The 13,318-nt window shown below is 41.0% G+C and overlaps 1 protein-coding gene across 1 annotated transcript in view; it reads right to left on the bottom strand.

The window, feature by feature from the left end:
• Positions 1–3,534: 3,534 nt before the first annotated feature.
• The window catches only part of LOC126399908 (carbonic anhydrase 4-like), a 29,241-nt gene continuing 19,457 nt past the window's right edge, over positions 3,535–13,318 (bottom strand). Inside the window, exons 10-18 of the mRNA XM_050060240.1 lie at positions 11,663–11,768; positions 11,555–11,584; positions 11,265–11,441; positions 10,359–10,507; positions 10,161–10,250; positions 7,787–7,831; positions 7,630–7,699; positions 7,381–7,544; positions 3,535–4,280 (exon numbers count right to left, since the gene is read on the bottom strand). Of these exons, the coding sequence (XP_049916197.1) occupies positions 4,110–4,280; positions 7,381–7,544; positions 7,630–7,699; positions 7,787–7,831; positions 10,161–10,250; positions 10,359–10,507; positions 11,265–11,441; positions 11,555–11,584; positions 11,663–11,768 (1,002 nt within the window). The 3' untranslated portion in view covers positions 3,535–4,109. The remainder of the gene's footprint in view (positions 4,281–7,380; positions 7,545–7,629; positions 7,700–7,786; positions 7,832–10,160; positions 10,251–10,358; positions 10,508–11,264; positions 11,442–11,554; positions 11,585–11,662; positions 11,769–13,318) is intronic.

The raw sequence follows: 13,318 nt of genomic DNA on the forward strand, positions 1-13,318 counted from the left end.
CTTACAAACTAGCTTTTGGTGTTTCACCACACAAAAGGTAAGTAAACACAAAAGTATGATAATTACTTCCTGAAGGAAAAAAAGGTAATGATCACTCAGTGTTGAAGAATGTCACCAACTCATTCCCAGACATATGCTGTTTGACTTTTGCCCTGTGAAATACTGCTGCTCTCTCAGGAGGCGCTAGAAATGGAAAGCACCTAAGGTGTGGAGTGCCTTTGTTCAAACAACCAAAAAGTTTGTCTAAAAAAAGACCCACTGTACCAAAAACTTGTCTTTTGGTTCACTCATTGCTCTGAAGTCTTGTTTCTCTGAAAATACAGATTCCCAGCAGTTAGACATCCCCATCGCCAGTTCCTGCAAATCACAGATGTGTTACATTTGTACATTATTTCATAGCAGATACTTTGAAACTTTATCTTTCTAAACAAGGCTGTGGGGAATGTTTGGTTAGGTTTAGGCACAAAAATCAATAATGGTTAGGAAAAAAAATCATGTTTTGGTTAAAACACCAACATTTGGTTGCATAAAAACTGCTGGAAAAGCAGGGACAGGTCGATGAGAGACACCCAGGTTTGGTGGCTCAAATGCCGCTGGGAAACTGTAACTAACTGCATGTGAGTCTGTATTTTTTGAGAAGTGGGAGGGGAATTGGATGGATCAAACATACCAGGCTGTTCTAATGTCCTGTTCATATGTATACCTACAAAAAGTAATACACCGCAATTCGTATATAACCTATGTAATTGTGGGCCAGTAATTTGTGTATAACCCACCTAATCAGGAAGGCAGCAGTCACGAAGGAAGACGTATGCATTAGGAGACAGGTTGGGGTAGTGATGGGTCACAAAACACAGGACTTTCCAACACCGGACTTTCCCCTTAAGACCAGTGTTCTGAACCATGTGAAACCATGTGTGCTTTGTGTCATTTTAAAGGTACATTGTCACCATGTTTCTCTTCCTAAACCTGTGATGCACTTTGCCTAAAGCTAGCTTATGTAACTTTAGTTAAGTACTTAACTTTACATAGCATGATAGCATATGAACCGCTGAATAAGGGTACATTAAACAAGGACAGACCTTTGACCCAGGAGAACGGTGTTTGTGTTCCATGTGAAACTTATTTTGTTAAATGAGTTGTAAGTCACAAGAGTCAAATGGCATGACTAACATCATCCCCAATCTCTTCCTAACCAAGGACTTTTGGTACCTAAACCTAACCGCCAACCCCCTACATAAAGATACAACGCAAAAGGCTGCCGAGGTGTCACAATATGTATGGAGCAGATCATGTCTCACCAGAGAGAATGAGCTCCATGGTGTCTCATTATAATTCCATTAGTTGATTCTAAGGGAGCAGCACACGTCACAATAATAGCAGGGAGGGGGTGAAAACAACCAGTTAGTGCCGCACAAACAATGTCATGAACAGCTTTGTGTGTCATAAATAGTAGTTAGGAGGAAAAAGCTTTGTTGAAGTGGCGTGTCTGGTTGGTACAAACCTTAAGAAAGTATGTGACAGTGCCAAAATTGCCATCTCATCTTCCTGCCGGAGGGTTAGATGTTTTCATGTTTTTCCAATTCAGTTCTTACCCCAAGTTACCTCAGGTCACAGGTGGCATCCAAAGTCATGTCAGTCTTTAGATTTAATCTTGTTGAGCTGACCCAATTTTGATTCATAGAGTCAGAATAACAACACAAGGTGGCAGATAAAAACCTACCACTATTTCACATGCTTGTTAAATTGTTATAGTGAACACGTCACCTAACACAGTCACAACCAGTGGACATAAAGCAACGTTTAGATTTATTTATAGTTTCTGGCCACCTAATTAGAGTCCAATATCCAATAGTTTATTCTCTTTCAGCTTGTTACAGCAGATGCTTGTTTTTGTTTTTTTAGCTAGCGAGCTGCTAACTTAACAAAAGGGTCATAGCTGGTATTAGGGCTTCTTGAACATTCAGGATAGCATTGGAGACTGGTCCACAGAGGTGGGACCAGGTCTCAAGTCACAAGTAAGTCCCAAGTCTTTGCACTCAAGTGTCAAGTTAAGTCGTGAGCAAACCATAATGCGCTCTTCATCAAATGTAATGTGTCTGTCTTGTCATTTAATATAAAAGTAAATGTTGAACAGTAAATAGAGTAATTCAATGTGGTATGCAGCATCACCAACCTTAACATACCTTTCACAACTTTGGGCTTGGGGTATCAAGTTATCAAGTATTTTCATGTCAAAAGGCTCAAGTCCAAGTGAAGTCACAAGTCATTGGTGTTCACGTCCAAGTCGCAATGTTTTTTTTGGATTTTGTTGAATCTAAAGTCGTCAAGTTTGTGACTCGAATCCACGTCATGTGGCTCGAGCAGTGTAAACTTGATGATTTTACATTAATGTGGCTTTTATCTAAAACGATAAATGCATTCATACTGGATATCTCAAGGCAATTGAATCAAACGCAACTGGACTTAGTTTTGTCTTAGAAGACGTTTCACCTCTTATCCAAGAGGCTTCATCAGTTCATGCTTGTCGGACTAGGCTGGAACTAGTCTGACAAACTGGTGTGGAAAAACCCAGGTATTTAACCTCTGAGGAGGTCTTCACAAGGCCAATGATGTCATTGGTCCGTTAGTGCTCCAATGGTGTGTCAACAACGGTCGTTGAAACTCCTGCTGCACCGGTTGTCGTTGGAGTCGTTAGAGTCACATGAGGCCATTTGTGAACGACCATTGTTTTTAGAGGTTAAGCTGTTAAATCTCCTGGGCAAGGATGAAAGGACAGCATTATAGGTGGGGGATAGGTGGTGTCGCAGACCTCCTCTATTGAGAGATGGTTTTTCCAATTTCACATGGATGGCTTCTTTTATACCTTTTTCAAACCATCTGTCAGATAACTATGACCTGGATAAATGAGAATATCCACTGATTTGTAAATGATAGCAGGTCCATACCGTTAAGTGATGGCATTGACCCTTTATGTGTTTGATGATCTGGATCATTGTTAATTACTGTATTCAGGGTGGCACAGTGATGCAGTCACAGCATGTTCTCCCCCTGTCAGCGTGGGTTTCTCCGGGTTCTGCGGCTTCAAAGACATGCAGGTTAATTGGTGACTCCAAACTTGTGTGAATCTAAGCGTGAATGGTTGTCTGTCTCTGTGTCAGCCCTGTGATAGTCTGATGACCTGTCCAGGGTGTACCCTGCCTCTGGCCCAATGTCAGCTGGGATAGGCTCCCGCAACCCCTACCAGGATAAGTGGCTACAGAAAATGATTGAATTATATTTTGACTCTTGAAAGGTGTGGTACCATTTTATCAGCTTGTATTGTTCTTAAAAAGTGTTTGATTTTGAATTAATGTACTGTTTCAAATTTCCAACACTTTAAAAGGACTGAAATTGACTGATAATATTTGCAGCAGCTTTAATAGCACAACAACAGGTTATGTAGGTAGCTGCTTACTTGACATTTGTTCTTATCCACAATGACATAATGCTGCAGAACAATAACACAAATGGCAATTCATGGAAGCATTTACACCCAAACAGCACTGAGATATTTATTTATTTTTAATTCAATTCTTATTTTTTTAAGTGGTTACAATGGTATAGTGCATTGCCCATTGATGAAAACACAAGAACACTTACTGCAATATTAAATTTTCTTTGTCTGTGTTCTGCGCAGTCAACAACTGTAATCATTGAATCATTCAGCATATCACACAGTAGTCTTGAATTACCTGAGATTTAGTTGATTCTTATTGGTACTGCTGTACATGATCAATTATGACCCACCCTACTTACAAATCATGCCATTAATATTATTTTTACTACTGTAGTTGAATTTAAAATGGCTGAGTGGTCAAAACAGTATTATTAAACAACATTATTAGAACTGCAGCACCCTAGAGTCTGATAAAACAGAAAATGAAGCTTTTTTTGTCAGCCTATAGTTACCAATGCCTTGATTATGAGATTACATAACTGAATTCTGAAATGTATTTAAATTGAAATCTCCAATGAAGCAAGAAATTTTGGAATAATAAACGTAATAGTGCAAGATGAGCAATTAGTGCAATATACTTCTTTATAGCAGTTTCGATTAACTGACCTTCTCACATGTGCAAGTTATATGAAAAGGTATAAAGACATGCCAGCAGCAGAAGCAATGTGATGGGACCAGAGGCACTGGATGCTGATTTGGTGGAGTAGACTTTCCTGTTATGAAGACGCTGTGTAGGCCGATACACGTTGTGATATCCGGCTTCAGTTGAGAACTTCGTCATCTGGTGAGGTTAAAGAAAGTATTAGCTTTCGTTAAACAGACTTAAGTTAGTTCCATTCTTTTGACTTGGACATCCAATACGAGTTACCCTGTTCCAGCAGTAATAACTTCCGGGGAGAAAATCCTTGCACCACCTAAGTAAACCTCTAACAGCAACTGTCAGACGTTGCCTGAATTAGTTGGTTTTAGCCACCCCCAAAAAAAGCCCATTACAATTTAAGTGTACACTATATTTAGAATAGAAACATCAGATAAGTTGGACCACCGTGTTTATCTACATATCTTTAAATGTTACAGGTATAACTGAAAATGACACAGATATTAACAAGCTCCTCAATTTTACATATCTCTACAATTGTGATCAGTTGCCAGTTTTCTACGACGTCTTTACGAAGTTTGCGACGTCATGGTATATTGGTCTATAACTTGTTTTGATGGTGGGGTCAGTCATGCACACACTATGTCTTGACAGGATCAACAGAAGTTCGTTATAATGAGGAACCCTGTTGATCGGCGCTGATTATGAGAGACGCCTTTTCAAGTTGATTGCACGCTGACGTTGAGCTACGTTCAAGCCAACCAGTGTATTCATCCATTGATAATGTGCATATAGCATATGTTGTAGCTTTGCGGTCCATTGAAAATCTTTTTGTGTGTTTTTGCAACATTTGTTGCGGAACGTTAAGTGACAATCATGTAATATAGTTTATTCAAAATGTGCAACAACAGTTTTTGCTGACACTAGCTATTTAAAAAAAATCAGAGACTGTATCATATCAATTTACTGTGAGCTGTAAATTCACCACTTCTAAGAAGAAGTCAGAGGAAAACATTATTTCGAAGCCTTACAGGGCAAAGCCTCTCTTCCTCTGTACCATGTCATGCAATGGCTGTAATAAGAGATCTGGATACTGCTTTGGCGTTGGGACCCCATTCATTTCCATGAAAGTTGCTCAGTGGTGCAAGAAGCCAAAGGCTTTATTTCCAGTGTATGAAATTACCAGGATGATTGGCACTGCCTCCACATCATTGGCCCCATACAGCAAGCGCCTTAGAGAATTATGACTGCTGAGCATGGCCAAGCACGGCCAAGCAGCTGACTTCTGGTTAAGTGCTCCTCCAAGTTGAACAGGGATGAAATTAATGTTACCAGACCTAACAGATTAAATCCTGATAGTGAAATTAGTCATTTCGCAGGGGTTGAAAAGGATCTTTTTGGGCCCCATGGCATCATGTGACAGACCCTGTAGACTGCAGTACTGCGGTTTGGCCACTATGGAAATAGGCTTCAAGGCCTGGCACACTTCTTGGGGGCCTGGTGTCCACAGCTGCCTGTACCAAAGAGCAGCATGAAAGCGGCAGCTGCAGCAAAATCTTGGACCAAAACATCCCCACAAGTACACTTCACACTGACTGGCAAAAAACAACCAAAAGAAAAAAACTATCCTCCTGCTTGATTTGAGGCAATCTGAATCAACTGAGGGGTCTGACTGATGATACAAATCTGTCTTTCAGAGGGCAGCCCTAGATTGGTGTAGGGTTGTGTTTTCCTGTTTAATACTGAAGATAGGTGTAGGGATAGGCCAAAACAGTTCTCAAACTAGTGAGTGTCACAAAATTTACAGCCCCACAGACTAACAACAATTGCCTTTTCTTTTGTACTAGGCAAATAACCGTGGCAAACAGTTCAATGTCCTTTCAAACCAGTTTTTTTTTTTTAACATATGAAAAAAAACAGGGTGCAATCATCACTTAAAGACTGGGCAAGGATTACCTGCTATTATAACTACTGTCAGTGACTCTGATGGAGTTGAGAACTGGGTCAACATCTTTCCCAACATGTTATTACAAGATCAAATGATTCACTGCTCATTAATTCCAGGATAGATTAAATAATACAACACAAAATGAACGCAAGTAAACCCACAGTGTGTTGTTGGCCTGCATTTTTTCAAAAGGCACTCAAGTCACATGTTTATCTCTTCCTGCTCTACACTGAAACATCATACAGGGAGCCAGCAGTAGCTGATTAAACTGATAATTGCTATTTCAATCAAAGCAGGGGAATTGCCTGCTTATTCCGAAGATACATAGAGGCTGATAAGTTTCAGTGTTCTTGCTTTGAAATCCTGCCAGATTCATCTGACGTTAATCAATTCGAGTGTATGTTTATCTTCCTAACAACCAGACTGAAGACAACATAGCATTTGACACAAGCAAGAGGTGAAGGTAGCGCAGATCTAGTATAGCATCAACAGGGAAGATACCAAGTATCTGGCAGTGACATCTGACTCATGGACATCAGCAGTCATTGGCAGTCAAGTTAAGTTACACCTATCAGCCACAACCTTAAAACCTGTCAGTTTAAGCTAATAACACTGATCATCATGCTACAATGAAATGTTCTGTTGTGAAACTTCTGGTCCCAGCATTCACATGGTTGCCACTTGACTCACACCACTGACCCAAACACTGTTTCAGACCAAGTACACCTCCTCCCAGCATGACAATGCCCAATGCCACACTGCAAAAACTGCTCAGGAATGTCACAAGGAACATGACAAAGAACTCAAGGCATCAACCTGGCCTACGAATTCCCCAGACCCCAATACGATCAAGCTTCCGTGGGACGCACCAGACAGGTCAGAGTTGAGTCCTGTTCGTGGTGAGGATCTGACCTGTCGAGACATGGACACAGGACCTCTAAGAGGTGTCTGGCACCAGGGCGTAGGTGAGGTGGGGTATTGGCACATTTCATGGATACTCGATCAGATCGGGATCTGGGGCATTTGGAGGCCACATCAATGCCTTGAGCTCTTTGTCACATTCTTCAAGTTATTCCTAAGCAGTTTTTGTAGTGTGGCGCAATGCATTGTCCCGCTGGGTGGCCACTGCCATCAGGGAGTGCCGTTACCATGAGGGGCTGTGCATCAACATGAACGTTAGGACCCAAGGTTTCACAGCAGAACATTGCATTGTAATGAGATGATCAATGCTATTCAGTTCACCCCTCAGTGGTTTTAATGTTTGCCAGTGTGTATTATTTTAATACAAGGTTACTGATGCACACCAAACACACCAAGATAATGACAGGCACGTACCAGTTTTTCGTCCACCTTGATAGACTCTTTAAAGACTGTCCAAACCACCGCTTCATCACATGTTGGTGTAGTTAGGGAGCCATTGTAGCGGTAGTATTCCCCTCGGTTTACTTCGCCCAGCAAGTCATCAATCGAGATTTCCTCTGTGACATTAACTTTTGAGCCTGTGTTGACACAAAAACACACAAGATTTAGTGGCACATTTGTGTTTCTAATGTTATTCGCAAAACAAGACAAGTATGCACTCACTGATGTTTTGAATAGCTGAAAAGTGGTCGGTCAGTTTTTTCCAGGGATCAGTATCAGACGTGGTAGATGTCTACAGAGACAAACATGGTGAAGGATTTAGGAACATTTGACTATAAAGCAGTATAATCTGCTGGTCCAAGAAATCAACATCAGTTACCTCAGAATGTTCTGAGCCACTACTGCTTTTGTGGGTACCCTTATGCTGGAAAATAGACATTGAGAAAAGCCGTGAAAACTCAGACAACTCAAACAATAGAACATGTGACAGATTTTTTGCAGTTTATATAGTAATACATATTCACAACATTTGCATTTAGTCTGCATTTTTCTTCTTTTTTTTTTTAACAGCTGTGTATCTGACATGTATGGTACAACATTTCACAAAATGATGTAGCATTTTCATTGTCATGGTGTCAGGCATGACAGACATACATCTTTGCAGGTACTTTGTATGCTTAAAATGNCCCGCCAAGCGTGAAATAGTATTCTGTGTTGGGGGGGGGGTTGACAGGTGAGAGTACATGCTGCAACATACCAGCAGTTCATCTAAGGGGGGGGGGGGCATTCCTACACATCATCAAGACCAGACGGAAGGTTAAATATCTTCACAACTTTTTTTCCAGGCTTTTACATCTTTCAGATGCCTTGCTTGACAAAATTGCCACACAAAGCTGAAACGAGTTTAGCCCAGTTCATTATTAAAGTCATAATTACAGATGGAAAACTAACAAGACGTTATGTAGTATGACTTACACCTACTTTTCAACTAAACCAACTGTATGAGTTATGTTATCAACTTAGTATACTATATAATTATCTCTGCCGTGCGTAAGCCTGAAGGGGATCGTGAACTAGGTTGTGTGTATGTATGCCTCTTTCTGCAGCTAATCTCGTAAACTACTGGACCAATTAGCTGTATGCTGTCATTGATTGCTGACTCTCAACTGGCCGGTAGGCGCCGTTATGTATACCACAAATCGTCTCACAACAAGCCTTACCGTCTGTTGCAGGCCACATTTTGGCCTTCGTTGTGGCTCAAAAACTGACATCCATAATAAAGATTGGTCTCATTTTGAACTGGAGCATCCGCAGATTAATTCCATACCTGACATGTTGAGATCCAGTATGGTAAGGCACGACACAAGACAAATAAATGCCTATTTTAGTTATCTTCGCTGCTATTTTGACTGTAGGGGAGCCAGGAGGGACAATTCCACTGGACGCAGCTGTGACCCAGTCTGCCACACAGTGTCATTCCAAACCAGTGTGTGTTTTGCCGGCCAGATTTTGTAGACTTGTGAATTTTGTTGATTTGGTCATTTTCCATAAATATCTGTGCTTCTACCATATGTAAGTAAGTAGCGTTCGTAGTTAAATTGTTTCTTTTTTCAGCACCCATTGCCTTTTTTTTTTTTTTATTTATTTATTTTTTTTATATTGAATGACACTAGAGGGGAAAAAAAAATTTAAAAAACCCTTGCTGCGCCTTTTTATAATTGCCAGGCAACCACTCCATCTCCTCACACTAACCTTCCTGTGTAATTAATTCATTTTTCTGTATTTCACAGTTATTAGTGGACAGTTACTAAAATAGACAGGCAGAGGGTACTTGCTGTAGCTCTGGTTGAGGGTGAGAGGCTGTCAGCAAATGGTGCGTTGGGCACAGGGAAACACATCTGTGTGGGTACATGAGACCCTAAAAAAAGAGGGTGGATCACGGGGAGTACCACCAGTTGGTCCAGGAGCTTCACCTCCATGATGGCTGTTCCCAGGCATATTTTAGGATGACTCAAGGCACTTTGACAACCTGCTGTCTATCGTCGGGCCGTATAGCTCAGGGTATCCAGCAACCACTACCCCCAGTTTCTCCTTCATTGTTAACCAACTGTAAACTTGTTGTCCTGACCACCACAGAAGGCCCGCCTCTCAAATCATCTGAATGGACAATGGGAAAAAAGATGACGAAATAAGAGGTGACGTAGGGTGCCTTTCCACTCTGAGAGTTGAAGGAGTTTAGAGCTCTCTGGCAAAATGTCAGGTGCCTAGAATGCAGTAACATGAGGCACGCAGCAACACAAAAACAGGGAGCAAAAACCTTAATTCTCAATAAAAACAATTACAAAAAAGCTGCCTCCACCTGCTAAAATGCCTTTTCTGTGATTAGGGCCTTAGTTGTGTTGATTATTGCTATTTATTTCCTACTTTGTTGTGCTGTCGCCTACAGACAACGTCAAGTTATGAACAACATGGATCAAAGATTTGTGGTTGTGTTTTAGTTGTTCAAAGTAAATTCATCATTATATTGTTTTTATGTTCCACATCCAGTGCCTGTTAGCAAAAAAACTCGATCTGTTTTGCACAACGTGCCATAGCTCTGGCAAAAATAGGCAAGGGGCTTATTTTTATAGCTTCTGGGACACCTTTTTGAGACCTGCACTATACTGAGTGCACTGTTGCAGTCAGCATATAGTATGGATTTGGTTCACAACTCCTGTCTTACTACATAAACAGACGAATGCACCAAATTTTACCTCAATAAAGAATCCCAGCACTGCCAGACCATTGGGAGTCTGTTTTGCCTCCTCCACAGTTAAGTCCTTCCTCTTGTTCACTATGTGCATCTGGAATAAGACACAATAATGACATCTAGCACACACTGGCAAAAACTAAATATATTTGGAAACAATGCTCTTAATACAGCAGCACAGGAGTTAAATTCTTTTAACTACCTCCATAGGGTATCTTTTTGCATCCATTGTGTGCTCAGAGCCATCATGCGATTCAGTGCCCCAATGGAAGTGGAGCTGAAGGGTGGAGTAGACGTGTCCCAAACCTCCCCCTGAGACCTCGACCAAGTCCTCCTTCAGTGCAACCTTCACTGGGAATTGAGTGAGAGCACAAGGAAACGTGTAAATTGCTATTTACGGGCCTGTTAAAGTAACTAGCAAGAGGGCAAACAAACAGAAATGTCTCCAGTCATCTCTCAATTTTATCACTGACTCATCTTTTCAGTAGCAACAGTTTTTTGCGTGTCATTTTGGACACCATCGTCAAATAGTAACCACATGTATCATAATCAGGGCTGCAGCCAACAATTACTTTCACTATCTTCTAAAAGCAAATGTGAAAAAAATGGTGAAAATAGCTCCCTAAAATTTCCCCAACTCAAAGTGATTCTTTAACTTCCTTGTTTTAACCAACTGATGGTCTAAAACCCAAATGATATGTAGTTTACTATGACACATACATACAAAAGCAGCAAATTTTCAGCTTTAAAAGGCTAGAACCACTCAATGTTTGGCAAGTAAGTAATCTTGGATGCCGATGATGATGATTTCTCCCTAGTTTTGACGATATTCCTGCTGGAACATGTCTGGTTGTGAAGATTTTAGTTTAGAAGCTTCAATCAGTGATTTTTCACTGTTGAAAGTGCCACTGTACTCTGTTACAATCATTCCCCAGCTAAGAAAACTGGGCTTTTACAGGAGATGGGCTTAAAAGAGAATGTTTCAGACAGAGGGTGAATACAGGTGTTCTAGCATGGACAATTTGAACATTAAAGCACGTAAATATGCCGCCGTAGAAACCCAAAATCCAGGTATGACAGAAACAGCCCACAGTATGAAAGAACAAACCTGTGTGGCCTGTGTTAATGATGTACTTCATGGAATGTTTGTCGTCAAACTTTGTGTAGGTGAATTCTACAAGATGCTCGTCTTCCACAGCCTTCTTCGCCTCAATGTTGATGGGTGACTGGCGTTCGCCATCGCAGTGGGCGTAACGCAGAAGGTGCCAGTGAGAAGGCGTATACTCTGATGGTAGAGAGGAAAACCAAAGTTGAGGACCAAATCCTACAACAGCATTATTGATTTAAAACTGTCCAGTCATCAGATTTGTATGTATGTACAAGTCTACTGACACATACCACAGTGATCATCGTAGCACCATGGAGGACCTAAAGAATAGAAAAACAGCCATCTTTAATGTGTCATGAATATTATGGGTCATATATGCAAGTGATTTTCCAACTCACTGGGAGGTAAAGGAGTTGCAGGGGAAGCAAACACACGACGTCCATTGAGTGGTTGTGTCGGCCGATAAACATTGGTGTACCCTGCTTTTGTGGGAAACCGTTCAAGCTAAGAACAGAGCAAAATAAAAATTAAAATTTTTCTAACACAGAACACCACAGTAACATTATTGGCAAAAATATGTGTTAAAGTTATTAATGGGTGGCCGAGTTTCTTCCTCAGCTGAGGATCCAATTGAGCTAACCACTGATCGGTCAGAGAGAACAGTCACTTAAGTGTCACAGGACAGCTTGCACAAATCCGACATTTAAATAGCCAAACTTCTGCCAATAGTGACCGCAATGTTTTTATTTACCCAACCTAGATTTTAAACAATGGATCTCGCAAAACCACGCCTCACAATTTGCCTTAGATCAGATGTTCCTCTGTTTGGTTGCAGATGAAAGGACCCAGCGAGTGTTGTGTGAAAGATGATGCGGCAGTTTCATGCAGCGTCGCTATGGCAATCACCTGAGAATCCCACCTACACTGAGGGGATACTATCTGCGGTGGAGAACTGAAATGAGGCAAAAGGGCACATACTTTGGTGTCAGCACAGAGCTCTAATCACTGTAAAGAAAACCTGAGGGAATTAACACTCCCTTTGAAATTGTCTGGGGTTCTTACGACTGCTTTAGGCTATTGTTTCTCACAAATATTTGCACTGTCACACTGGGATTTTACTGTGAGATTTCCTTGAGAGGCAGTGGCTTAAAGCGACACTTTTCTGTAAATTTTGCGCTTCTCTTTGTTTAGGGTAAAATGCTATTAATAAGCTGATGGCACACTAAAATGTAAGCGAATTCCACCAGAGAAAAAAAAACTCATATCCAATCCATTCGGTCCCTCCGACTGACGTAACTGCTCACGTAACATCCCCCCACAGCGAGAACTCGATGCTGCAAGAGCCAAAACTCATCGGCTCTGTAGCTTTAAATGAGTACTCCATAGATTTAGCTTTGCACTCCTATGATATTGTGGGACTCAGGATGGACATTTTTTAAAACCAAAGATCAAAAAAAATGATATAACGTGTCCTATATGTTGCATTCTTGCTATTCAGTCAGACCTGGGTGTGCTATGCTAGCACAGGCCAATGTGGCCTCGAGCTGCTTGCCTCAAACAGAGATGAGCAGTCTACAGAGATCAGGTAAGGTCACTTCTTCGGTCTGTGAAGCCATTAAATACATCTCGACATGTAGACAGAAAATCTCTATATAACTGATTAATTTTGCCATTTTAAAAATGTCTTCATCGTGTCCAAGTTTGTATGTTGCTCCAACTACAATAAACCAACACCACAATCTCTAGTGGTACTGCTCTGTCTCATCCATATCCGTAAGCTTTCAGAAAACATGCACAAGTACAGACAAAATAAACGGCATGGCCCGTGTCTGAATCTAACACTGAGCATAAATGAGCCTCTACAAGCTGCTTCGTATGTTTTCATCCTTGAAGATTATTTGGTCACACTATGAAAAATTCAATTACAAGGCAATAAAAATAGTACTGCAATAAGCACTACTTAGAAGGAAGGAAGATTTAAGATGGCCATGGTGGTTTCTGAGCTTTTACTTAATCATGTATTCAACTACATTCCTTCTGGCTCACTGTCACAT

The sequence above is a fragment of the Epinephelus moara genome, chromosome 13 (genome assembly GCF_006386435.1).
Source record: "Epinephelus moara isolate mb chromosome 13, YSFRI_EMoa_1.0, whole genome shotgun sequence".
NCBI lineage: Eukaryota > Metazoa > Chordata > Actinopteri > Perciformes > Serranidae > Epinephelus > Epinephelus moara.